At 36.7% G+C, this 26267-nt stretch overlaps 14 protein-coding genes across 14 annotated transcripts; 7 read left to right on the top strand and 7 right to left on the bottom strand.

Annotated features, from left to right (window-relative positions):
* Window positions 1–2214: 2214 nt before the first annotated feature.
* On the top strand, window positions 2215–3033 carry C5L36_0B02830 (uncharacterized protein; the record flags this gene model as incomplete). Its single annotated transcript, XM_029464643.1, has 1 exon — window positions 2215–3033. One exon carries the CDS (start codon window positions 2215–2217, stop codon window positions 3031–3033), a length of 819 nt encoding a protein of 272 aa, XP_029320502.1.
* A 61-nt stretch (window positions 3034–3094) lies between these two features.
* Window positions 3095–4090, bottom strand: C5L36_0B02820 (uncharacterized protein; the record flags this gene model as incomplete). Its single annotated transcript, XM_029464642.1, has 1 exon — window positions 3095–4090. One exon carries the CDS (start codon window positions 4088–4090, stop codon window positions 3095–3097), a length of 996 nt encoding a protein of 331 aa, XP_029320501.1.
* Window positions 4091–4496: 406 nt separating this feature from the next.
* C5L36_0B02810 (uncharacterized protein) lies at window positions 4497–7625 on the top strand (the record flags this gene model as incomplete). Its single annotated transcript, XM_029464641.1, has 1 exon — window positions 4497–7625. The coding sequence occupies one exon, from the start codon at window positions 4497–4499 to the stop codon at window positions 7623–7625; it is 3129 nt and encodes a 1042-aa protein (XP_029320500.1).
* Window positions 7626–7825: 200 nt separating this feature from the next.
* C5L36_0B02800 (uncharacterized protein) lies at window positions 7826–10186 on the top strand (the record flags this gene model as incomplete). Its single annotated transcript, XM_029464640.1, has 1 exon — window positions 7826–10186. The coding sequence occupies one exon, from the start codon at window positions 7826–7828 to the stop codon at window positions 10184–10186; it is 2361 nt and encodes a 786-aa protein (XP_029320499.1).
* A 53-nt stretch (window positions 10187–10239) lies between these two features.
* Window positions 10240–11415, bottom strand: C5L36_0B02790 (uncharacterized protein; the record flags this gene model as incomplete). The annotated part of the gene is made up of 1 exon (XM_029464639.1): window positions 10240–11415. One exon carries the CDS (start codon window positions 11413–11415, stop codon window positions 10240–10242), a length of 1176 nt encoding a protein of 391 aa, XP_029320498.1.
* A 271-nt stretch (window positions 11416–11686) lies between these two features.
* On the bottom strand, window positions 11687–12094 carry C5L36_0B02785 (uncharacterized protein; the record flags this gene model as incomplete). The annotated part of the gene is made up of 1 exon (XM_029464638.1): window positions 11687–12094. The coding sequence occupies one exon, from the start codon at window positions 12092–12094 to the stop codon at window positions 11687–11689; it is 408 nt and encodes a 135-aa protein (XP_029320497.1).
* A 167-nt stretch (window positions 12095–12261) lies between these two features.
* On the bottom strand, window positions 12262–13611 carry C5L36_0B02780 (uncharacterized protein; the record flags this gene model as incomplete). The annotated part of the gene is made up of 1 exon (XM_029464637.1): window positions 12262–13611. One exon carries the CDS (start codon window positions 13609–13611, stop codon window positions 12262–12264), a length of 1350 nt encoding a protein of 449 aa, XP_029320496.1.
* A 1195-nt stretch (window positions 13612–14806) lies between these two features.
* On the top strand, window positions 14807–16012 carry C5L36_0B02770 (uncharacterized protein; the record flags this gene model as incomplete). The annotated part of the gene is made up of 1 exon (XM_029464636.1): window positions 14807–16012. One exon carries the CDS (start codon window positions 14807–14809, stop codon window positions 16010–16012), a length of 1206 nt encoding a protein of 401 aa, XP_029320495.1.
* Window positions 16013–16366: 354 nt separating this feature from the next.
* On the bottom strand, window positions 16367–18040 carry C5L36_0B02760 (uncharacterized protein; the record flags this gene model as incomplete). Its single annotated transcript, XM_029464635.1, has 1 exon — window positions 16367–18040. One exon carries the CDS (start codon window positions 18038–18040, stop codon window positions 16367–16369), a length of 1674 nt encoding a protein of 557 aa, XP_029320494.1.
* A 699-nt stretch (window positions 18041–18739) lies between these two features.
* C5L36_0B02750 (uncharacterized protein) lies at window positions 18740–20161 on the top strand (the record flags this gene model as incomplete). Its single annotated transcript, XM_029464634.1, has 1 exon — window positions 18740–20161. One exon carries the CDS (start codon window positions 18740–18742, stop codon window positions 20159–20161), a length of 1422 nt encoding a protein of 473 aa, XP_029320493.1.
* A 2-nt stretch (window positions 20162–20163) lies between these two features.
* On the bottom strand, window positions 20164–20829 carry C5L36_0B02740 (uncharacterized protein; the record flags this gene model as incomplete). Its single annotated transcript, XM_029464633.1, has 1 exon — window positions 20164–20829. One exon carries the CDS (start codon window positions 20827–20829, stop codon window positions 20164–20166), a length of 666 nt encoding a protein of 221 aa, XP_029320492.1.
* Window positions 20830–21030: 201 nt separating this feature from the next.
* On the top strand, window positions 21031–23343 carry C5L36_0B02730 (uncharacterized protein; the record flags this gene model as incomplete). Its single annotated transcript, XM_029464632.1, has 1 exon — window positions 21031–23343. The coding sequence occupies one exon, from the start codon at window positions 21031–21033 to the stop codon at window positions 23341–23343; it is 2313 nt and encodes a 770-aa protein (XP_029320491.1).
* Window positions 23344–23884: 541 nt separating this feature from the next.
* Window positions 23885–25336, top strand: C5L36_0B02720 (uncharacterized protein; the record flags this gene model as incomplete). The annotated part of the gene is made up of 1 exon (XM_029464631.1): window positions 23885–25336. The coding sequence occupies one exon, from the start codon at window positions 23885–23887 to the stop codon at window positions 25334–25336; it is 1452 nt and encodes a 483-aa protein (XP_029320490.1).
* A 257-nt stretch (window positions 25337–25593) lies between these two features.
* C5L36_0B02710 (uncharacterized protein) lies at window positions 25594–26106 on the bottom strand (the record flags this gene model as incomplete). The annotated part of the gene is made up of 1 exon (XM_029464630.1): window positions 25594–26106. The coding sequence occupies one exon, from the start codon at window positions 26104–26106 to the stop codon at window positions 25594–25596; it is 513 nt and encodes a 170-aa protein (XP_029320489.1).
* Window positions 26107–26267: the final 161 nt, after the last annotated feature.

Here is a 26267-nt window from a genome sequence, read left to right as displayed (position 1 = left end):
AAAGGCCATAGACGTAATCTTTTATTTTTCGGGTATCAAAATTTAGATAGGCGTACATGCAAATAGTTGCTTTTTAGCTATTTACTTGATGGAAAAAATCGTTGTCTCTTATATAACTATGTGTAACTATTATTCAAATATCCAAAAACAAAGGTTGTGTGGAAGTAAAATCCAAACATTTCAAAAGTCAATTGGGGCTCAAAGTCAGATACTAAACTTCGTTAATTTGATTTTACACAAATCCTATATCGTAACCTTAAAGGGTTTTGCCAGAAACGGAGTTGGATATGGCAATTTAACGGATATACTTACAAATGTGAGACCAATTTCTTTTCTTTAGTTTTTTGATCTGTTTTGTTTAGCCCTTTAAGGAACACGATGATATATAGGCATTACTCTGGACCTAACATGGAATATAAAAAAGTCTTGACGAAATTTATCTTTTATTCAAAAGGCTATACAGGTCTCCACCTTGGTGAACAATAGTCAACATCTTTTATTCTGCCACAAACTATAAAGTCCTATTAAGTAAAGAACTTTGTGAAAAAGTCAATTTTAGCTTTTAAAACAGGCAGAGAAAAAGTCTCGTTTTGTGGTTTGAAGAATAAGTTTCCGCAAAGAAACAAATATGATACCCAGAAACCCAGTTTATTAGGACAAAGGAAGAATAGATGAGATTAGCCATTTGTGCCAAATCAAGAAGAATCAATATATTCTTCTAAAGTTTTTTCAAAGCTGCTAAATCAAAAAGTATCGTCTTCTCCTATAATATTGCTCAAGTGCAGGTATTGATGCCACTGGCTCCATGATTAGATACCCCTTTACATATGATGATTTTAGCATGCAAAATATTTGACAAGAAAGGAATAGGATGAAGAGTACAACCGTGGAAATATGTTGCTGTGAATACTCACATATTACAACGTAGAAGACTTTATAGGAATTGTTGCACTGATATTCAAACACCAGCTTCTTCCTGGCTCAGCTAAGGGTTACCATGAAAGACTAATACACCCATCATAAGCTTACCAAATTATAATTTAGAAAAGCAGAAAATCGAGAGATCTGTTGTGTCTTATTGATCTAGTTTTAGCTATTTTAGGAGCATTAGCCGATACTAGAAATGAAGATTTCTAAGAGGGATGCATTTTTTTAACCTCATAACTTTATTATCCATCACCCGTCAGTTTCAAGAATTCAAATACGGCGTTAGAGGTAAATTCCTTAGAAAGTCAATGAATTTTCCAAAGCTTCAATTATAGGGAGTGGTTACATTTGGATATTCCAGCACTTCCCATGAGTAGCTACTTTGTCCTAGCTTAGGATTGTAGTAGCTTGGCCAAGGTTGAGAAACAAGTCTAGAAAGGAAACAAAACATTCTTGGCGTTTAACAATGGAGGTGGGTTACATGGAAAAGTAGCTTTAACCGATACCGACGCTTTAAGCATAGATACATTGTGATGGCAATTAACACTTATATTTACACAAAGCAGTGTTTCAGATGCTGGTCCCGCCTAGCCCTCAAGCGCTAAAAAATTCCCCAGTGCTAACAAAAGTCTCGAGGCTATTCGATAGGTGCAAGTTCCTTCTCTACTTACTATAATTTCTGCAATTTCTAAGTATAAATCGCATCTGAAACTGTTTATTATATTGCCTATTAAACAGACCAGATTTTATAACTCCGTAGAAACCAAAAATTAGCTCAAGTTTATTTTAAAGTAGATGGTTTTAGATTGGACAGTCCCCAGCTGAAAAAAAGATGAGACATTCAACTCAATGCTACAGATACTTACAAGCCACATTAGACTCATTCTTAAAAGTTGTAGTCAGGAAATTGATGAATGTTGGAAACTAAACGTTTTTCTTCATTACTTTCAGAGTGAGCTGAGTAGAATTTCATCATTAACAACTTTTTAAAAATAAGCCGATTCACCCCCAAACTTCCCCCTGAATATTTCAAAACACATAATCATCTGATTACTGAATTCCGATCATACTTAGAGGAGCTGCTCACAAGGGGGGACTTTGGCTGTTGGGCAAGCCACAGAAAAGGAAGAAAAGAATAGGGACTACATACAGCAGAAAGAAAAATTTTAGAGCTCGGCACTTGTATGTCGAAGTGGCGACGCTTTATCTATTGCAATTGAGGGGGAAAAAAAAGTTCTCTTTGGTCAATTGAGGGTTTCTCTACTTCTAATACAGGCGAATTCAAATATGGACCGTTCTTTAGAAAACACAATCCGATTACTCTTGGATTCTGGAAAAGATGCATACGACATTTTGGAAATCGATAGGAATGCTTCGAATGAGGTGATTAGGTCTGCATATAGAAAGAAGGCTTTAAAGTTTCATCCGGATAAGAATAATGGAATTGATGTTAATGATCGATTTAAATTTGTCAGTCTTGCAAATATAGTACTATCGAATGATATCATTCGAAAAGAATATGACATAGAAGTGGAAAAGAGAAAAATCTCAACAGAGAATACGAACCCTTCAGTTCACAAGTTTAAATCTGATTTGAGGAATAGAGAATCACGGTATAAGGCTGAGCAGCAGGAGCAGTATGTTTTACGCCAGCAGGCGGTGAATTTGTCAGACCGGTTTGATGATTATTTGAAACATACTAGTACGTATCCTTCGATTAATCACGAGAAAAATCGAGATAGAGCCTGTAAGATAGTATCTGTCAAGTGGAAAAATAAAGTGGTTTTTGATGAGAACTTATTAAGTAAACTTATGGGAGTTTTTGGTCCCGTAGAAAATGTAACAACAAATCCTGGGAATAAGGTGGAAGATAATTATCACTATGCAAAAGTTGAATTCAAGTCATCAGTTGGAGCGTCTCTTGCAGCAACGCATGACTATTCGGTAACCACAGACCATTGGAACCACCTCAATCTACGCAAGGTATCTAGTCTCTTGAGAAGTGCCACATTGCTAGAAGCGTATGATAACCAATTAGAAAATGAAAATCCGTCAGAATTATCATACCTTGATTACATCTCATACAGTATTTTAGCAAGAGCTTAATTGTATATAAAATGAACTGTGTCTTTGAGCTCTTATACGTTATACAGACATATAAAGTGTTTTAATCGGAATCGATAACTATAGCTTCCGGAGATCGAACTTTGTTTTTGCTAGGTATATGCCCTTTGTTTTTATCCTTCCGCTTCTTAGCCCTCAAACTTTGCCCCTGGCCTTGAAACACAACAATTGTTTCTCTGGAGTCTCTTTCCTTTTCCGCAGCTTCAAATTCATCGACATATGGTTTGTACGGGAAACCAAAAAACAGATAACCGGGAGGAAGCTCTAGTGGTTTTACAGGACCAGTTAAATCCAAATCTTCAGTCTCAAACTTTTTTTCCAAAACATCACTAACTTTCTTACCCGATAGTTTTACTCCTTGCCCTTGGAAACTTTTGTTTTCATTATCTTTCGAAGACCCAATAATTTTTCCATAATTTATCTTCGTTGCCATCGTGCCTTTGCCCTTTAAAGATGGAGCAGACAATGCTTGCTCTCTCTTTTTTTTATTGTTTTCCTCCTTGAGTTTTTCATAATCAGGCTCGACATACCCAACAGGGGTTGCAAAATCAGTTACTAAATCAGTCTCAATAACACATATACCCCCCAACGGAGATTCTGGTTTGACCTCTAGAATTTTTATTTTATAAACGTTATTGTTGTATTTCAGTTCAATGATATCACCGACAGTTAAGGTTGTAAAATTTCGTAAAGCATTCTCCAACACTGCCTTCGGATCACTTATCTCTAAGAAATCGACTGACTGAGGTTCTAGCTTAACGAAATTACCTTGGGCCAAGTCTGTAGTTTCAATTTTCACTACAGTCCCTGGGCTAACACCAAGAGTATCCATCATCCAATCCGGTAAATAACATCTTCCCTCATCTGCTGTAAATTCCAAAACACCACTATGTGTATGTTTCCCTGTATTAGTATTTGATAATTTGAATAATAATGGATATCTGATATTTAGCATGGATAATTTATGTAATGCAGATTGAGGCAAGAATATCTTACCACCATAATTCGCAACATCTTTGTTTGCCCCATCTTTCATCATCCTAATTGGGTAGCATCTGAAGAAGTCTTCAAAGGATTGTGGTACTGGAGCAAAAAATTGCCCTGGCTGACCTGGAAACCCTGGAAACCCTGAAAACTATTTAATTGTATGATATGTTAGTAAACCTTCCCCTAACAGCTGGTTGCCCAATTAAAGTAGTTGCTAAAGTACGTACCATTCTGAAATTGTTGCCAGAAGATTACTTTTTTCTCAAAAGTAAGACAGTTAGATCCTAGTTTGCCTTCACAAAGATCTATTGTAGCACGATATCATGTCTTGATTTTAATTTCTGAGCATTGCGAGAATGAATTTCGAGGAGATGGTCTCCTTTAAGAAAGACCATAACAAACTTTTTCTTGTGGTATATCGAATATTTTGTCCAGATTAGCTTCTTCTTGATGTACCAATGACTAGCCCGAGGAGCACTTCACATAACGGAGCAGACTTTGATTTGGATCACTTTTCAAAGGATCAATTGCGCCAGTTACTAGATGACGATGATTACAATGAAGAAGCGTTGGAGTTTTCAGACGACAATGATGACTCTATTAACGATGGTTATTCATTAAACGGAGAAGAAGAGGAGGAAGAGGAGGAGCAAGATGATGAAGATATTGATCTTCAAGGAGATGCCCTTGAAGATGCCGATGATGATTCGGAGCTGTCTGATTTTGAAGACTCAGCTGAGAGTAAGCAAAAAAGATATCAAACCTTAGCTGACTTAGGGTTTGACAACGATGATGAAGCACACGATTCAAACAGTGATAATGATTCGGATGACGAATTCACTTTTAGGAACGCATTGCGTGAAGCTAGAAATTTCAAAGTCAAGAGAAAGAGACCTAAAAAACGTGGCGGATTGGCAGCTATGAGGAGAAGGATGAGACGTACGGAGCTTGATCCCGAAGTAAAGTTACTCTTGTCACAAGCCAATGAAGCATTTGCAATGAACGAGCTGGATAAAGCAATAAAAATTTACAAACAAGTGATTAAATTAGATAAAAACAATTTTAGTGCATACAAAACTCTAGGTGAAATTTATCGTATGCAAAATGACGTCAATAGATGTTCAAATATCTGGCTATTGGCAGCTCATTTGAATCCCGGAGATGTTGACTTCTGGAAAACGGTAGCCGAGTTATCAGTTGAACTAGGTCATTTCAAACAAGCTATTTATTGCTACAGACGTGCCATCAGTGCAAGCAAAGGCAAAGATTATGACGCCATATTTTCACGTGCGTGTCTATATAGAGAAGTTGGAAAGTATAAGAGAGCCTCTAGCGGTTTGCTCAAGATTCGCTCTGTTTTGCCATCGGATTCCAAAATTGTTAGAGAATTGGCAAAAGTTTATGTTGAGGAAGGTAGAGTTAACGATGCAATCTCATTATATACGAAAATCTTAGATGACAATGTGAAATACAGAAAACTAGTTGATAAAGGAGAGTCAGTAACGTTGGAGAATATTATATTTGACTGGTCTGAATTGAATATTTTATCAGAGTTGTATGCATCTAAAGCAGCATGGGTGTTAGGTATCAAGGCCTTGAGACAAGTATCTCGTTGGATTCAGGAAAGAGAAGAACAGACATTCTGGGATGAAAATCCAAATAATGATATTGAATTTGATGAAAGAAGGCTAGATCATCCTCGATTTCAAAAGTTGAAGGCAAGAGATGGCTCTTTAGATTATTCCCTCCCTATTGACATTAGGGTCCAGTTGGGAATTTTTAGGCTTAATAATAAGCAGGAAGAAGAGTCATTGAAGCATTTTTCAGTTTTGTTGGACCAGCCTGTAGAAGAAACTCCGGATTTATTTTTTAAAGTGGGTATGGAGTTGGAAAGTTTTGGTTTGTTTAAGGAAGCTTTGGAGTTCTTGATCCCTTTGTCGTATCACGAGGAATACAATACGTATGAACTGGTGACTACTATAGCGAGATGTTTGAGAGAAACAGAAGATTTTGAGAATGCCAAGGATACTTATATCAGACTTCTCGAATTTGATAAGGATAATGTTGAACTGAAGGTTGCTCTTGCAGAATGTTATTTTTATCTAGATGATATCGAACAAGCCAACAGGCTGTATAGAGATGCGAAGTTGGAAAGATTGAGGGAGAGAACAAAAAATGAGGAGCATGAGACCAGAGAATCCATTTTGAGTGAAGAGGAGGAAGAAGAGGATGATCTAGGATTTGGACAAAATGATATTGGTCAAACACAAGCTATTATTGAAGACTATCCGGTTAAAAAGAAGAAGAAGAAAAGGGTAAAATATACGAACGACGAACTCAAGACAATGTCATTGAAATCTGAGATTCGAGTTAAAAAATTGTACACAAAATGTTCAAGCATCTTAAAGCAAATCGAAGATCTACAAACGGGAGATCTAACCGAAGTGGAAGAGGAATCACTAAAGGTTAGAACTAGGGTTTGGATTGAACTTGTTTCCGATTTAATCACAATATTTACCATGTACAAAATGTTTTTTCCTCAAGATAAGTTGGTTGCATTCAACACCAGACTACGGTTAAGAACGGCCAAACTAAATATCGATCAAAAGCTCTTGAGAATGAAATATTTGCAAACTGAAATTATCTTGACACAGCAATATTCTAATGACGAAATTCCTGAAATTGGGTTCAAGGGATTGACATATGAACAGTGGTACTATGTCTTTGTTAAATATGCCCTATTGGTGGCAGAATTTGAGAAAGACACCGAAACTGCTACCTCCGTCGAAGAAATTATTCGACATGCAATTGTCTTCAAAGAAAAAGAACTAACCACCAGATTGGTGGGGCTTTCTGTTGGAATATTGACACAGGATTCCCAAATTATCATGAATCAAACTAGGGGTTTGATGAATGAGTATCAATTTGCAAGTGATTCATTCAGGCTATACCTTGCCAGCTTTATTCCAAATAGCGAGATGGAGCAGAAATACGCTGATGCACCCTCACAAAAGTTCTTATTGCGTCAAATCAAGGCGTTCGACTATTTAAAAGATCCTGGAAACGATGCTATTGTCGGAAAAGCTACCATCACTAAAACTAATGTTGATCTTTCTAAAGATCATTTCACTCTGAATTACATATACGCTTCCTATCTCTTTATGAATAAATCATACACGTCTGCCTTGGTGTACTTGATGAAACTTTATTACTCTTACCCAAATAATCCAGAATTGCTGTTTTTGCTATCATTAGCAAATCTTCACAGGTCAGTTCAAAGGAAGACCCTAAATTCTAGTTTTCAAGTTCTACAAGGTCTTTCTTATATGATGGAATATATAAAGACTAAAGACCAAAGTGATCCGTATTACAGAATGGAGGCACTATACAATTTAGGCCGATATTTTAACCTGTTAGGTCTTGACCATATAGCAGTTGTATTCTATGGACGTGTTTTGAATATTGAAGTCGATGATTCGGCGTATGACCTAAAGAAGGAAGCTGCCCACAACCTCTATACGATATACAATCTCAACGGAAATCATGCACAAGCAGAAGCGATTATGGATGAATATCTGGTTATTTGAGAAACTATAATTCAAGCTTTTATAACAAACTGATGTAACTTTACTTTAATGTACTTTTAACTGTAATCCGTATTTTTATATGAGAAGCAGAGTGCGCACAGCCAAAATTTGGAGTCGATGAATTGAACAACACATCTGTTAGTGGTTTTAGTATTTAAAAGTTGTTTGAGATAACCGACTTTTGGCCAGGCTGTTATTTCATGATGGAGAAACATGACATAGATATAAGTGAAAGTTTGAAAACCTTGAACCTTAAACTAAAGGAACTAGATAAAAAAATACAAAGTTATTCTTCAGGTTCAAGCCGCAAAGGTCCCTCTGGCGTTTCAAAAGGAGAGACTCTGATGACACCTAACTCACACCCCAAGCAGTTTTCGAGACATGATATAAATGAAACAGTTGAAGTATGCAATCAGTTGTGGGTTGTTAATGGTCTAATTGACGATTATAAACAATCAACAAACTTTACTGACAAGCTGAAAAGTTTTTATAGACTTCAAAAGAAAATTGATCAGATTAAATCAGGATACATGCCTCAAAGCGAAGTATCTCAAGTGAAAATATTTGGTGAGTTGGATAACCTATTAATCAGTTATCAAACAGAGCTGAACGATACCTCGAATCACAAATTTCAAGAGTATTTTAACATTAGAGAATATCCTGACATTAAAATCTTCCCAGAAGTTGATGGTGTTCTGATGAATGAGTTTTTCAAGTTGACTCGTGGATTATTAAGTGTAAAAATAAATGAGCACTTTAATATTGCTAAGATTTTTAACAATCTATTGAACACAGCTTTTGATAAATTCGACGATGGGTTTGTTGTTGAAATGGAAAAAAATGTTTTACACTTTGAAAAATCTGAGTATAGTTTTTTTGGGTTAGTGAACTCTGTTCAGCAAGTAATATGTTTCATTGATTATACAGCTTCACTAATCTGCGACATACCTGAGTATTCGAACTTCAGATATATTTTGGGTAAAACTATATTGAGGGAGTTGAGGCGTAGGATGTTTGACAGAAAAAATGTCTATTTGTTAATTGTCGAAAAGCTTGGCTATGATGATGATGATGATAATGGTAATAAATATAAGGTCACTATGGAGCAGTCGAGTATAGCCGTACTCTATAAGATTGCTTCTCAACTATCAACAGAAGGTTGGTCTACTGACGGAATCTGTGATTTGGAATTTTGGATTGATGATTTGATAACGTCTTGGGTAGATAATCTTGTGGATGGCACTGTGGACGAGTTTAAGATTCTTGTTTTAAGGCTTATCCACAAAGAATTTGAGGGTGAACTAAACGAAAATAATTTGATAACAGTCGAAATCGGGGATGATTATGGCAAAGAAAGTGCTGCTTTAAATGGTCAATCAATTACAAACGAATGGAACAATGACTGGGGGAAGCATGATGTTTGGGAAGCTGATGGAGATAAGGATGGTGATGGCGACTGTACTGATAAGAAGGAGGTGGAAGGGAAACTGGACCAAAGCGATCTTGGATTAGAACTCGAAGATGATGGTGGCTGGGATGTGGATGAGGAGCTAGACTTGGATTCTATTTCAGAAGCTAGTCAAAAAGGAAAAGCAAAAATTGATGATGACGATTGGGGCGCATGGGAGGAAGAAGTGGACTTGGAACTTGACGATGCTACCTCGAGAAACTTAAATAAAACTACATTCAAGTATTCCCCTTTAGTTTTACATTTACTGAAAGTTATTGAGAGGTATATGATGAATTATACTAGTTTGAAAGAGCTTGGAGTTAGTGAAGATCAAGTAGAAGATTCAAAGGCATTATTCAAACAGGGTTTAAAGAAACTGTGCACTTCTTATTTTATGATGATAGAATCGCAGCTATTTACTACATACAAGAATAGTGTTTTATTTTATAATGATTTCAACAAGTTACTAGAAGAATGTGGCAGGGTTTATGATATTGATTTCACAAATTGTCATAAGATGAATTTATCATTCATTAACGAGTATGTTAACGATAAAATCCTGCTATTGGTTAAAGTGCTTGATGATTATGCGCTGACTATTTGGAATGATGATGAGCTTGATAACGGTGAAAAATTGGAAGGGTATTCGAAGGAATTTTTAATTAGATTTAATTCGCAATTTGACGAAGTATTTTTTGAGTTGTCAAAATTGAGTCATCTAAACAAGCAATTGGTTGTCAATACATTAATCACTATTACATTCCAAGTATCAAACAATATATGTAATAGGATAACATGTAGGAAGGATATCTCCTCCTTTGAATCCAACATACTCAGCAACATCATAGATTCCATCACCCAGCAACTTGAACAAAAGGTCAATACTATGGGTATTAAAGCTGAAGGAATCCAATCTTGGACAAAATTACAGCAAATCAAGTTGGTGCTATCAGCCAACCTTAAAGGTATCCTTGATGATTTTTACGATGCTAAGTTTTACGAGCTTGAAACTCATGAATTAGTGTCCCTAATAAAAAGCCTATTTGTTGAAAGTCCACAACGAACTAGGACTATAACTGAAATACAATCAGCCAGGGAAACGCAAACATGAAAAAAAAATACTCTCTATACAAATATAGAAATACATCTTTATTATTCCTAAATTTATAGCTCGTCATGTAGTTGCTTCAACTTTTTTGAATTTGTAGGAAAAACAACCACATATTCAATGAATAAGTCACCGTACTCATCATTACCATGGAATATGGGCATACCTTTACCTTTAATAACTTCCACTTCACCATTTTGGACCATTACCCCTTTCTTTCTTGATAGTGTCAAAAAAGGATCGTATTGATCAAAAAATGGTATTTTAATTTCCCATCCTCCCAATAACGCTTCCTTCAACGTCAATGCCTCTGTTCTATATAAATTACTGCCAACCCTACGATAGCCATCATTATCTGTCTTGTCTTCCTTCAACTGTAAACGTAAATCACCAGGTTCCATTCGTGGCTGTGCTTGTCCTTGACCTGAGAAAACCTCAACGTAATTTCTTGGAGTGCCTGGATTGAGATGCACGTTGAAAGTTTTTACCTGGTTATGCACTCCTTGACCATGACAGGTTCTACACTTGTTTTTGATGATGTGACCTTCACCATTACATTTTGGACATGGAACTTCAAATTGCTGAATCATCCCATTACCTAAATTCATTCTCTGTACCAATCTACCATGCCCTCCACATTGTGTACATTGGGTTCTACTCTTATCTGACGATCCTGAGCCATTACACTTTTCACATTTACCAACCATGTTGATTTGGATGTCGACATTCTTACCATTATAAAAATCCCTTAACGTGAATGTTATCTCTGAAGTGACATCTGGTGCTCTTTGAGGTCCACGCCTGAACCCTCCTCCAAAGAACTGTGCAAAAGGATCCCCACCAAAACCGCCACCTCCGCCACCTCCGCCTCCTCTATGGTTCCCAGCACCACCTTGCAGACCTTCCTCACCATACTGATCATATATTCTCCTTTTCTCTTCATCCATTAGAGTATCATAGGCATTAGAAATCTCCATAAATTTATGCTGTGCATTTTCGTCCCCTGGATTTTTGTCAGGATGATATTTCTTACTTAACTGACGATATGCATTTCTAATCTCTTTTTCGTCCGCATTTCTATCAACTCCAAGGATTTTATAATAATCCTCCCCCGCTAACACAATTGTCAGCAACGAGAGTAGAAGCACAAGTATACTTATTGGGTTATGGACCATTGTACTTGGGATTACTAATCTTATTTGAGAGAGGTGATTTAAAAAGTTTATGTTCATTGACACGTAATCAAAAATTCCATCTGAAAAAAAAAACCGGTTCCCTCGAAACTCGCAAAAACATGTACTTCGAGAATTACAGTGCAAGAAATGAGCCCCTTTACTTTTTCCCCCTTTTTTTTAATATCATATAGCAAAGATATCGAATTTTCTACTAAAAATACATTTAGGAATGGTATAATTAATTACTATGTGTTTGTACGTAGAATAACTAGGGATAACGAAAAAACAGATTGCACACTGGTGATGCACTTCATTTTAGTACACCCGACTAAAAAATTCCTAAATCTACATGTTTGCCTCTCTTCCACAGACTGAGCCAACCCTTTTTGGCATTTCTGTTTACATCATTAGCAGCCGTTATACCACCATGTCCAATCTTGGTAGCAAAACTCCCGAATTCATTCGTGACGATATTAGCAATGATGGTTTCGTCTTCAATTAATTCAGAAACTAGCTTGTTACCAAGTTTACTCACCACGGTATGCCTCGGAGTTGGACGCCCAGTAACTCTCGATCTTCTGATCCTTGTCTTATGAGAGGATCTGTCAAGTACAGTATGATGTGTAAATGCAGATGAATCTGAAACGTAGCCTGTACTGAATAGGTTGACTACTGACCTGAATATTCTCTGAAGTGTCCGCCTTCTTGAGTACCTGGGCTGCGGAAGGGATCTCATCTCTTCAACTTAGCAACGAGTCACGGCAATTTACGATTGCTTAAAAGCATCTAAGGGTAGAAAAGGTTAGCAATTGTTCAATATAACGATACCCCGTAGTTTAATTTCCCCTAAAATACTAGACGCGTCCATGAGACATTAATTGGTGTCATTTGTCTGGCAGTAAGTTAAAGTTCAAACTTCAGCCAATCGAGGTCAGCAGATAGCGCTTCAGTTTTAGCAGGCACCCTGTGATTATTAAGGGAGTTGTTTGAACTTCTCCTTTTAGTTGATAATAATGGGTTTGTAAAAGGACTCACCTCATTGGATAGGGGGAATGGCTTTAAATTATTGTCGCAATTCTTGGAAGGCGATGCTTGTAGATTTCTTTGATGATAATGTGGATTGTTTGTGGGAGGCCTAATGACGCCATGTAGTTTAAAGAATAAACCACATGCATTACACAACAGTCTGTTATCACTGGTTTTCCGCCACAATGGAGTTGTTGTTGTGAAACAGTTTTCGCAAATGGGTTGCGATGAGTTAAGGGTCGACATTGAATCTATTTTTGTTACTTGCGGTGCAACAGGCGGCGCCTTTGACGTCAAATGTTGCAACTGCATGAAATCAGGCGACGTTGAAATTGTCATTGGCGTTGCATTGCTGCTCAAACTGAAAGTGTTTATTGATGATACTGATCCCTTTTTAATGGTATCAGTTTCACCATTTGAGCCATTTATTGAGAATTCTAGATTATTAATATAATTTGACAAATCGGAATCCAGGTAACTATTTAAATTGTCTTCCTGCTTTGTTCCACTAATCAACTCGGTAAAATTTTCTTCCAAGTTCAAATAGTTATCTATACTGAAATCTTCTTTTAATACACTCGTTGTATGATTATTTCTACTCTCTGTTGATGTTGCGGGTGTTGATGTAGTTGATAATTTTTTCATGGAGGAGTTTTGCTTTTGGGTCGAGTTTGAAGAAGTTGGAAATTGTTGTTGGTTATTATAGGAGAAAACTGAATTTGTTGTAGATGAAACAGACAACGAATGGGCTGTAACAGGAGAATGCACTTCTTTCAGGAAGTTCATTTCATAATCTTCATCTTTGCCCTGATCAACGTCAATGCCATACTCTTCCTTTGATATTCTGCGTATATGTTCGATATAATCAAATTCCACATGGTCACTCTTCTCAGAATGAGAATCCATTGGTTTGGAGACTTCCAAAAGATGATCATTGTTGTTGAAACTGTTGAGTAGCGTGATGTTCTTATAATTAGAACTTGAATTTGATATAGTACGTGAATGCTGACCGGTAGACCTCCTTCTAGGTTTCGAAATCCTATTGATACTGTTCATCCTCCAGGACAAATTTAAAATTCTCTCATTTCTAGGTAGGAGGTTGTTGTTACTATTGAACATTTTAAAAATTTCTAAAGAAGTGTTTGAATTATTTGCCATTTCATTAAGTAACTCCTGCTTTAGGAGCTTAACAGGAACAATAGAGGAGGTGTTTTCCGGAACGTTCATTCTTCCACTCTGCCAAAAAAAAAAAAGGCCAATACTCTGTCCTTTGTCAATGGGAAACTTCTAAATAAGAAAAAGAAAGGGTTGTCTTTCAAGTCTTCAAGTTCAAGTGGCAGATCAGCAAACACCGTCAGACATAATATTGACGTTAGAAAAAAATTATACCTTATCCATTCTCCTCCACTTATCAGAGATGACTGAATTCCGCTCGCAAATCATATTTCGAATTGCCGAATTGGGAAATGCCAAGATCGATAAAGGCCAGTTCTGGGTCTATCGGTGGGGGTTTTCTCCCTTTTTTCTTTTTCTTTTCCTCTACCTGTTTATTCCTATACTTTAGCTTTCCAGTAGTGTCTAAACTGTTGGTTATATACCGCTGTTACTCCTACACGCTAACCTTCAACATAACACAAAAAGAGAGCCCCTATTGATCTCGGTCGTCATATTTACCGGGAATGGCAAAATACTCCCCTCTTTAGCACCCCTCTCTCTCTTTGCACCATGCAGCCTCTCTTTCTCCTTCCTTTGTTTGTTTATCTTGGTGTGAATTCTTGCAAAAATAGCCGCACCCGCACGTTTTGGCCAGTGTACAGATAGAGAAAACATTGTTGGCCGAAAGAGGAACATGTGCGGATATACCGGTTTGCCTATCAAATGCGCCCCACAGGAGAACATTGCAGTGCTTGTGAAATATACAAGAGATGCATCATTGGAGGGAAAACCAAAACCTTTTAAAACAGTCAACGTTTCATACTTTCTCCTTGGGCTAACTGTTGATTGTATGTTGAATATTTCTATCCAGGGGTATATGGCTGTTTGGAACAATTTGTAGAAATGCAAAAAGCTTATTTTGTGGATGGGAAAGCCACAGAAGAGATGCGGAAGCAACAGAGAAATAAGGCATAAAATATGGAAAACAGAGGACAGAGACTGTTAGAAGAATTATAGCATAAGAGAAAGTGGCTTTCCGTCAAGTCTTAACCAAATAGAGGAGGGGGGGGGGGGATCTGGTTTTATTTCTAGCCGGCCAAAGACACGTGAAATAGATGCCACAGTTTATCCAAAGGGACTGTGGTAGACCAATTCACAAGAAGGTGTATGCCATTTTTGTCGGTGTTTGAAGCTAAATAGTCCCATGTCGCTTAAGGATAAATTTCCATATAAATAGGCATCGAGGAACCAATCCCGGAGTAGTTTTATGCCAGTTACTATCAGCAGACGTAACGGTAGTAGTAAATTAAACATGATGAGGTTACAAACAATTGAAAACAAGGAATATTTACCGCCTTCCAATGAAGTCCTTAGTGAAGTCAAGTATCCAAAGTGGGCTCCAACCTGGGAAAAAGACCAAGATCACCAGTTTGATCATATAGGAGTGTTTAAACACGTGGATAGAGGCTTCTTTGGCGATTTCAGATTCAAATCTTTGAAAAATTCCGATGTTAAGTTCAAGCATGTTTCTCCCAAATTGGGCTTGGAAGTCGACGGTATCCAGTTAAGCAATTTGAATAATCAGCAAAAGGATGATCTAGCCTTATTGGTTGAGACATATGGTGTTGTTGCCTTCAGAAATCAAGATTTCAAGGACCAAGGGTTTGAAGAAATTAAAGACTGGGGGAGATATTTTGGGCCTTTACATATCCATCCAACTAGAGGTGCCCCAAAAAACCAACCAGAATTTCATTTGGTCTTTGCTAAGGGTGGACTAGAAGTCAACAAGGATCTTTTTAAAGATAGATTACACAAAGTGTCGTGGCATTCAGACGTCTCCTATGAAACACAAACACCTGGTATTACCGCTTTCACAATGTTACAAACAGGCCCTTCTGGAGGCGACACTCAGTTTTTGGATATGTTTGAAGTCTATGATAGGCTATCTCCGTTGATGAAATCGAGAATCAAGGATCTCAAGGCTTTACATAGCTCCAAGGCTCAAGCCGAAGAAGCAAGTAAATCTGGTAGTATCGAAAGGAAGAATCCTATTGAATCCATACATCCCATTGTAAGGTATCACCCAGTTTTAAAAAGAAAGTGCCTATTTGTCAATAGAGGCTTTACTAGAAGAATATTGGGTCTCAAAACGGAAGAAAGTAATAAATTACTGGCGTTTTTGCTTAAACATATCGAATCATGTCTAGATGCACACATCAGATTGTCATGGGATGAAAATACCGTTGTTGTATGGGATAATCGTAGAGTACAACATACCGCAACACACGACTGGCCAGACACAAACTGCATTAGACATGCATTTAGAGTAACCACTATTGCCGAAAGACCGATAGGTAGTCAAGAAGAGTATGAAAAGTGGTCTCCTCATTTAGAGAAAGAAAGCATTAAGCATACTGAGTATATTGCTAATTTGAGTCCAGAGGAGTATTTTGAACAGTTTATTCAAAGTTAGACATTAATAATTTTTTGTTTTAGGCCCAACTCTTTATTATAATCACTATGTAAAGCAATGGGTGGATGAATTATTCAATATGAAATCAATCACTGTAACCCAACCGCCTTTTTAATTCGTTTTTAATAAGGACAGTATATAAATAGTTTCATAACTGTTTCAAACAACGTCGCCTATTTTTATGAATTGGAAATGCCAACGCAAGCGCCCTATTTCTGATTGAGAGTGCATTACATCAAATACAAATATCAATATATATAATAATAGAAATTCACATAACACAAAATACACAAAAACATGTACACAGCTTTAAATTTTGGCAAGAAGGAAGACACGGGAAGTGAAAGCTAACACTCAATGGGCATACCTAAAATCTAGACGGCTAGAATATTTATCTGTAGTTGTCGCAATATATTCATCACGTTCTTGATCTGACATGTTGTTCCAAATCTCATCCCGTTTTGAGTTTAAGCGACGGTAGAAATATTTAGTTGCAATTAATGTTGGAAACATAAGCAAAGCAAAAGCAAATAATACAGAGTTACCTTTGTGATAAAGAGGTTTATCGTCTGTACGATAGATGTTTGACGAGATAATAGAACCAGTCTGGACAAACATATTGTATAGAGAGGATCCAACAGTTCTAGTCTTGATACTCTTTGAATTTCTGGAAGTTGCCGAGACCATCATTGCATGAATATAAGGAACAGACAAAAACACTGTTAACAAGGCATATGTCTGCCATTTCTCGTAAAAGTTTCCACTCCAGAACCTCAAGACTCCAATGCAAACGCTTGTCCATAACGGTTGAATTAGAGCAGTCCCAAATATATTGGTGACTCTCTCACTCAACCATGTTGTCAATAATAGCATGATAATTCTCAGAAAATTGTAAGGGATACAAAGCAAATTTGTATGGAAGGTGCTGAATCCCATGTCTCTAAGGAGCAAAGTCATATAACTTTCAATTGTGTTTTCTGGTATATATGCAATGAGTCCAATAAAGTAAATTGGCCAGAGATGCCAGTCACTAATGGCTTCAACTAACATCTTGAGGTTTAACCCTTGCCTGTTATGCATATCACCCTTTGTTGGATCATCTCTAAGGACTTTATTGACAACAATTTTTTCCTCCCTCTCTGTAAACCAACCTTTTGGGTTCCATGGTTTTTTCGTTTGAACTGGAGAAGGAACCATCAAAAAAAAGGCGGAGATACCAACGACAAGAGTCAATAAACCTTCAATCAAGAAAAGCCATTGCCAGCCTGCATGTCCTCGAACACCTCTCATGTGTAAAATTCCATAGGCAATTAAATAGTTTATGATTTTGGTGAAGTACATGGCAGTCCAGAAGAAAGACAATCTAATGGATAGTTCAGCAGAAGTGTAAAAATAAGAAAGCCACAATATAAGATCAGGGATAAATCCGCCTTCACATAAACCTAGCAAAGCACGGCATGCATAAAAACTGTGCCTACCACCAAGCTTAAACTGACAAATGGTAACTATTGACCATAATGTCATTTGAATCGGAATCCAGACATCAGCACCCAACCTTTTAGAAATTAATTGGGATGGCAACTCAGCAGCTAAAAAGCAAACATAAAAAATAGTATTACCAGTGTTGTAATTATTTGTTGTCATTTTCAAATCTTTCAACATATTATCAGATACCGCTTGAGCTAGGTTCCCCCTATCCATATTCAAGGAAACAAAGAAAAAACATGCCATAAGGGTCACAGTTAAATCTAGTTTCCAGGTTATCCTCCGTTGCTCTTGTTTGGTCCATTTGAAATTAGCATCAAGACTTGAACGGCACTCATATCTGGTATCTTCATATAATCTAATATATTTTTCCTTAAACTTTTCGTTCAAAAAGGGGTTATTCGCAGACTCTTCTGCCTCCTCCGATTCAGAGATGATGGATTCATTATAGCTTGTGATATCAGTTTCCTTTTTAGTGCTATTAATAAAATCAGCAGATTTCTCACTAGTATGAATCGAGATTTGAGAGGGTTTACCACCCATTTTGATTGATTATTTGCTTTGCTCTATCAATACTCCAAAAGGCAATCTTAATTTTGAAAAAGTGCAATAATAGGTAGTATTTATATTCGATTGCTATGGAAACACATTTAACAATTTAAAGGGTTCAATTTTTTTTTGTTCAAAGGCCGAAGTGTGTAGTGTGGTTTCTGATTAGTGTTCCTCCGGGATCGTTTGAACAGCTTAGACCCTGTCTTTTTTTTCATCTGGATAAGCTGATGAGATTAGCTGTTTGATAACCCCATAGCCACAGTTGCAACTGTGGTTAAACAATAGGAGCCACTTTTATTTTTGTTGTCCTTTCTTTGAAGGGTCTCTCAACCCCCCTTAAAAAATATAATTCCTAATCTACAGTGAGTGAGCTAAATTTGTACTTTGCTTCCCATAGTTTAACTCACTACATGTTTTTATCAACTTATGTTCAAAATTATTTCGTCCTTGCTGGCTGTTCAGTGAACCATTCTTCAAAAAGAAGGGAAAAAAATACCGAAATGTTTGTTGGCTGAGCCTCGTTTCCCTTTCAGGATATTTTCGCACCTTATTGCCTCTTTTTTTCCTATTGAATTTTTTGGTTGATCAATACAACAAGTAAATAGTTGAGGTACCTTGAAGTGGCGACGTTCAGGAAGAGAACCAAAGGAAAGGGTATATTTTTATTGGATCCCCTTCGACGAATACATCATGTCAATTGAAACCCTTATAGACCAGATTACATCGCCTAATCTTCAGGACGATGACTATGGGCTACTTCTAGACCTTGTTGAGCTGGTTAACAAAACTCCAACCACCAATGTTATAGAAGCCGTAAGATTCCTTAAAGTCAAACTTCAGTCCTCTAACGCCAACACTTTGCTTAGGGCTATTACTCTGCTAGATTTTCTTGCTCAAAACTGCGGGGCAATGTTAAAAGCAAGTATTTCAACTCCAGATTTTGTCAATGATAATTTGTTGCCAATTATCGCCGATAATCTTATTCATATCTCTGTTAAATATGCTTTGATCAAAGAGATCTACAAGTTACAGAAGACGTTTGCCAATGATGAGAGTTTGTCCATTTATAAGGATACTTTCTCAAACTTAAAACGAAAATTACCTAATTTATGCCAGCAGGCTATAGATGAGATCGATAGTAATAACAAAAATTCATATAATCCATCAGGTGGCTCAGTCGAGGAGGAAGAGTTGGAATTAAGGAAGGCAATTGAACTCTCTCTGAAAGAGTCAAGTCTACCCTCAAGAGCTTCGACCCAACCTCAAGGAGTGCCACAACAAATCCAACCTCAAGGAGTGCCACAACAAATCCAACCTCAGCAGCAGTTTCAGCAACAATTTCAACTTGGTCAGCAGCTTCAGCAGCAGCCACAATTTCAACCACAATTTCAATCCCAGTCCCAACCACAAGTTCAGCAGCAACCAATAACTTCACCTCAGCAACAGTTTCAACAGGCTGCACCAACTAGAATTCAAGAAGATCCTTCCAGGCCTGATAAAGTTATAGCTCTATTTGATTTGTCGACCGACGACGAGGATACCCTATCATTCAGGAAAGATGATATCATAACAATTGTCGAGGAAATTAATAAAGATTGGCTGAGGGGGTGTCTCAATGGAAGGGCGGGAATAATACCGACCAATTATGTTAAGCCTATTCCTAAAACTTTAGAATCAGATATACAGAATTTAATACAAGTACTTAATAGCTCATTTGATATTGAAACCACATTGTCCAAACTGATGGATTTGAACAAGAAAGTCAAAAATTCTTCAATGACAAGTCAACAGTTTGAGAATGCTTTATTATCAAATTCCTTTCCTGATAAGATCCAAAATATTGAAAAAGTTAAAGCACAATTGAAACAAATCTTGGAATTACAAAAGTTGAAGTTGCTAGAATTACAGAGTATCCAATCAAATATAGACCATAGTTTACAGCTTTATCAACAATTGATTACGGAGTCTGCCCCAGAGCCGGAAAACCCAGATATTTCAAACTTCATTCAGACGTATCCAGATATTTCGAGTTTATCTTTGAACTCTTCACCGCAGAGTACTGAGGAATACATTCCACCTTCCATGACTGGTTCATATCCACAGCGTCGTTGAAGTCATTGGGCGCGTTTTATATTAAACTTTAGTAGCATCTCATGTAAACAATAAAACTGTTGTACTTCTTTATCACTTACCGATTCAGAATTGCTGCTTAGACACTCCATCATTTTTGGGTAATCACTTTCATGGCTGAATGGAATGTATATTTTATCAACGACATCCCAAATGTCCTTGGTCTCATTCAATTGCACCCTGTATCCCGAAATTTCATCAATTTCATGAATTTTATCTAACACTAGATATAGTTTTCTGAAGTTCAGTTTTTCATAATCAATTTGCTGAAGTTCAACAAACCTTAAAAACAAAACAGACAGGCATGAAATCAATCCATCAATTACAATCATATCATTAACTTTGTCCATTAGTTGTAACCGGAGCAGTGTTTGGCATAATACGCTATACACTAAATCCAGATCATTAAAGTGGATAAAGGTCAGCCTTGTCTTAGAAAATATTGAGCTCCATAACTTGGGCGTAATATCTTTGATACTCAATTTTATCGATGGTAAATATTTACTTTCAGTCTTGTTATTATCGTCATACTCCTCATTTCCTTCATGGTTAATAATTACCAGCTGAATATTGGGCAATGTTTCCTCATGAGTGTGGATTGAAAAGGATTTTACTAGATCATCTAAAGTATCATATGCTGTCACATGCATCAATAGCTTCTTTTTAACTGGTTGATAATTAGTATTGTGACGCCAGGTGCTGATTTCTCGATGTAAAGCTGAGCTGGGTTTCCAGTCTCGCGTTCATTTTTCTTCCTCGTTTTGAAATTTACATATCCAAGTTTATTGACTTGTGATTGATCTTTCAAGATTTTTTTTTTCACCATTTTCTTTTAGTGAAGATCATCCGACATGCAATCTCAGTTTGAAGACTATGAGGATAAGACAGGACTTAAGTTTGCATTTAACATTTTTCCAAGATCGAAAAGCCAAGAAAAAAAATGTGTTATTCCAATTTCTTGCTTATATCAACCTTTGAGACCAAAGGATGAACCGGTGGTTTTACAGTCTTACCCAATAGCATGTTTCACTTGTAAAGCCATATTGAACCCTTATTGTATTTTAGACTCAAACCTAAGATCATGGACTTGCTCAATTTGTAACAATAGAAATCAATTTCATCAAGACTTGAACCAACTACCTATTGAAATGAATCCTAGCTGCATCGATATTGACTATGTCATACCTGAAAATACGAATGCTGGCTTAGCAGTCAGGAAACCTACAATTTTTGCATATGTGATTGATTTAGCTATTGATGAAGATGAACTAAGCGCTTTAAAGGAAGGCTTGCTAAATTCAATTGCCATGTTACCTGCAAACTCGCTTCTTTCAATCATTACTTACGGTAAGAATGTTAATGTTCATGAAGTTGGAAATTTTGAATATAATTCCATATATGTTTTCAATGGGTTAAAAGAATATACAAGGGAAGAAGTTGGGAAAAAAATAGGATTATCTCAAAGAAATATCAAGAATCTGAAGAATCAGACACACGATGAAATTGTAAACAGATTTGTGCAGAAAACTTCAATCTGTGAATATTCTATCACGAACTTAATCAAATCCTTGAAGAAAGATTCATTTAAATGTGAGAAATATCACAGAAACAAGCGGGCTACAGGTTCTGCTGTTAATATTGCTTTCCACATGATGAATACTTTGTATCCTAAAATCGGTACCAGAGTAATGTTGTTTACAGGCGGTGCAGCTACCGTAGGTCCAGGTAGTATAGTTGATACTTCATTTAAAGATGCAATAAGATCCCATCATAGTTTGTTGAAAGACTCCAAAATCTCTAGGAGGTACCAAGAGAATATCAAATTTTATGAGAAAATTGCAGAAAAAGCATCCATCAATGGCCATACATTTGATGTCTTCATTGGATGCTATGATCAAACTGGATTAACTGAGATGGAATGCTTGGTATCTAAAACTGGTGGTGTTGTCGTTCAAAGTGATAGTTTTTCTAGTGCAATTTTCAAACAATCATTGCAAAAATTTCTATCCATCAACGAATATGGAGAATCTCAGTTTGGATTGAATGCAACATTAGAGGTAAAAGCAAAGAATATGACTGTTAATGGATTCATAGGTCATGGTACCGGTATTTACCTCAAAGACTCAGCAAATTTCAAATTTTATGCTGAAAAATCAAAAAATCCAGTTGGCATCACAGGTACAAACATTTTTAAGCTAGGTTCCGTTTCAACACATTCATCATATGCAATTTATTTTGATATGGCTGATCACTTAGTTGGGGATTATTCCATAATCCAATTTATTACCAGTTATCAACATCCTGATGGTTCTCAGCATATCCACGTCACCACATCACAAAAATTTATAAACCAAGAAGGTGAATCCTTAAATTCGATAATTCAAAATTTTGATCAAGAAGCAGCAACTGTTCTAATTGCCAGAGAAGCGGTTTTGAGAACTGAAAAGAACTCATCAAACGACGCTCTCAAGTTTACAAATCAGATTTTGGTTGATTTCATGTCTTCTTTCTGTCAATACCAAACAAATAATGCAAACTCAGTTTTGATCCCGCCAACTGTTAATTTATTGCCTCAATTTATCTATCATTTGCGTAGGTCCAATTTTATTCAGATATTCAATGCATCACCAGATGAAACTACATTTTATCGCCATTGTTTTTTAACTGAAGATTGTATCAATACCCTAATTATGATCCAACCAACATTGACAGCATATGAACTAGATAAAGAGCCAGAGCCCGTACTGCTAGATTCTACCTCAATCACACCAGATAGAATTTTGTTATTGGACACGTTCTTTCACATACTAATATTTCATGGCTCTACAATTGCAGATTGGCGTAGACAAAGATACCAAGACCAACCAGATTATGAGTATTTCAAACAATTTCTGGAACTGCCAAGACAGGAAGCTGCAGATATTTTAGTTGACAGGTTCCCACTACCTAGGTTTATAGATACTGAAGAGGGTGGATCACAGGCAAGATTCCTTATGTCCAAGTTGAATCCAACCACTAGCTATAACTCTAATCAATCTGCGCACTCACTAGGTACTTACGGTTTACAAGACCAAACAGGATCTGGTGCTGTCATCATGACTGATGATATCAGCTTGCAGGTATTCATGAAGTTTGTCAATGAAGCAATTGTCAAACCCACATAAATAGACAAGATAAAATAAAGTAAAATAAAGTAAAATAAAGTAAAATAAAGATAGAATAAACTCGATCAAGGAAAAAGTAAAAACAATTGTATACAAAGATTTAGTCAACCTAACGCCTGTATAAAAACAGCACGTTCCTTGCGGATATAAGGCTAACAAAATTTCTCAAAAATTATGAACTCCAGTCAGCAATAACAAACATGCTGCTGACAGCCAATGGGGGCAGCGTTTATGTGCAATGCAAGCCAGCCATGACCGGACACACCTTATAGGTGACCATTGGCCACCGTACGTGTCAGCTCCAGGTAAGTATGAAGAAGGAGAAAAAGTCAAAGATGCATGATTGGAAGAACAGGAGGAGAAAATCTCACCCTTTTATAGTTTTTCAGAATTGTGTTGATTCCAAGAAAGCGCGAGTCAATAGTCGCCGCAATATGAGAGAGCATGTTTTTAACATTTTGAGATCCAAATAAGGTCTATCTGAAAATATAGTTTGGTCCTTAAACGGCGTCTATAGTACAGAGTGGAGAGACAGACAACAATGGCACCTACATATAAGGAAGATAGCTATTTGATTTTTCAGCCAGGCTCGGTGAATACGCTTGCTAAGTTTGGATTGGAAGATCCACTTGGTCTACCAAGCCATACTTTCGACACCAAAGTTTACAAGAAGAAGAACGAAATGCTTGACGCTGACGGGGACCAAGAAACACTATATACTACAGAAAATAAACAAGGAGATGCGAATGAGTATGAGGAGATCTTACCAATTGTGCAAGGCCAAATTGTTGATATCACTGCGTTGCAAGTCTTCCTAAAATCTGTTTTGCATGCTGTCTTGAAAGTTGAGAAGGATGAAACTGTAGAGAAAGAGAATGAAGAGAACGACAATTCAGAGAAAGAGGCGAAAGAAGAGCTTGTGATGCCACTAGAAAACGTCAACCTACTTATCGTCCAAAATTCTTCAAGATGGAATCCATTTCATGTGGAGTCACTTGTTAAATATGGATTTGAGAAACTTGGTGTTCATAGTGTAAGCGTAGTACCAATTGAATTGTGTGTTATGTTTGCATATGGTTCTTTAGCTAATGCCCTAGTTATAGATATCGGGTACGAGAAAACCGAAATTTTGCCGATTGTGGATTACCAATTATTTAGTCCAAGTAAGAAAGTTGTGTTCAAAGGTGGTGATCACATAAATAAATCATTGAGCAAATTGCTACCTAGTCTAAGTAATGACCAGATTGAAGAATTGAAGAGGTCCTCTATTTTTGAGTGTTTGAGTGAGGAAGATGCAAAGAAGTCTTTCTTTGGGATGGAAGGATTGATTGAAAATATAGAGGACGATGAAAAGGAGGATGATGGTGTCTTGGATATTGCTGCAATTGTTACAAGTGACAAATCAACTCGTGAGATTTTAGAAGACACTGACACTAAAAATAAAAAGAAAGTCGAGACAAGGCCGAATTCAGAATTGGAGACTAACCAGTTCCAGGATACTCATGGAAACATCATCACTGTGGGCAAGGAGAGATTCCAAGGATGTAATGAATTGATTGACTCGCTTGTATTTCACATCTATCATTGTTTGAGAAAAATCCCCGATTTGAAGAAAAGACAAGACTGCTATGATAATATAATCTTTGCAGGTAAAACCAGTAAAATAAAAGGTTTGAAGGAGAAAGTTATGTTTCATCTATTCGAAAGATATGTGGTCCTCTCTGATAACAAATTGCTACAACCACAAGCACAATTTAGAAATGACGTTAGGCCTGTTGACGATACTTCTCTGGGCCAGGTTCCAAGACATTTGAAAATCGTTCCTAAAGTGGAGTATTTTAGTGAATGGAAGAAAACAGGATTTGAAGATTGCTCATTTCTAGGTGCGCAAATCCTCTCTAAACAAGTATTTACTGCAACAAATGAGTTATGCATGACTAAGGACACTTACGAGGAATCAGGGCCACTTGCTATTTGGAATATTTGTTTATAACAGGTGACAACATCTCTTGTTTTAGCTATATCTTTTATGTACTATAATAACTACAATACTTTAAAATGATACTTTTTGATTTCTAGGTAATATACAGTGAATACAACAAATTATATACTTAAACTAACAAAACAGTGAGGAAGAAACGTGATAAACAGAATTATAACAAGCGAAGCAAGCCAAAAATACAAAAAAAATGAATAAGGATACCCTACTTAAGAGTGTGAAAAGAAAGCAAAGAGAGAAAGTTGTTACATTTACTCCCCTCTTAACCTTCTAGCTAAATGAATATCCTTTTGCATAATAGTTACTCTCTTTGCATGTATAGCACAAAGGTTAGTATCCTCCAATAAATGAACAAGGTAAGCTTCACTAGCTTCTTGTAATGCCAGAATAGCTACACTTTGCCAACGATAGTCTGCATCATTACCAAATTCAGTTTGGACAATTTCACGAACTAGCCGTGCAAACGGTAGCTTTCTAATCAATAAGTCTGTGTTTTTTTGATATTTTTTGATTTCTCTTAATGCAACTGTACCTTTTCTATTTCTTCTTTTTTTTACATCAACTGGGTCTCCTGGCTGATTTTTCAGAAGCCCACTTGAAATAGAAGCCTTTTCGCTCAACCACTCGGCTTCTTCATCTGATGAATAGATATTTCTTTTTACTTCAACAACCTCTTCCGTGGCTTTACCTTTTAAAGCTTTCGAAGGTTTGGATGTTCTCTTAGATGCAGAAACTGCAGTTGATTTGGTTTTATATCTGGCCATTGTAAGTCTGCAATGCAACTATTGTATCAGTCCCAAAAAAGTAAATAAAAACAATACTCAAAGCACAAGATCAATGGCTCAGCTGTTTCGGAACAAAAAGAAAGCAGCATGCTCTGACTAGTATAATATGTGAATTGATTTCCGACCAGATAGAGTTCGTC

Source organism: Pichia kudriavzevii, chromosome 2 (genome assembly GCF_003054445.1).
Source record: "Pichia kudriavzevii chromosome 2, complete sequence".
Lineage (NCBI taxonomy): Eukaryota > Fungi > Ascomycota > Pichiomycetes > Pichiales > Pichiaceae > Pichia > Pichia kudriavzevii.
This window is presented reverse-complemented; position numbering and strand designations above follow the sequence as displayed.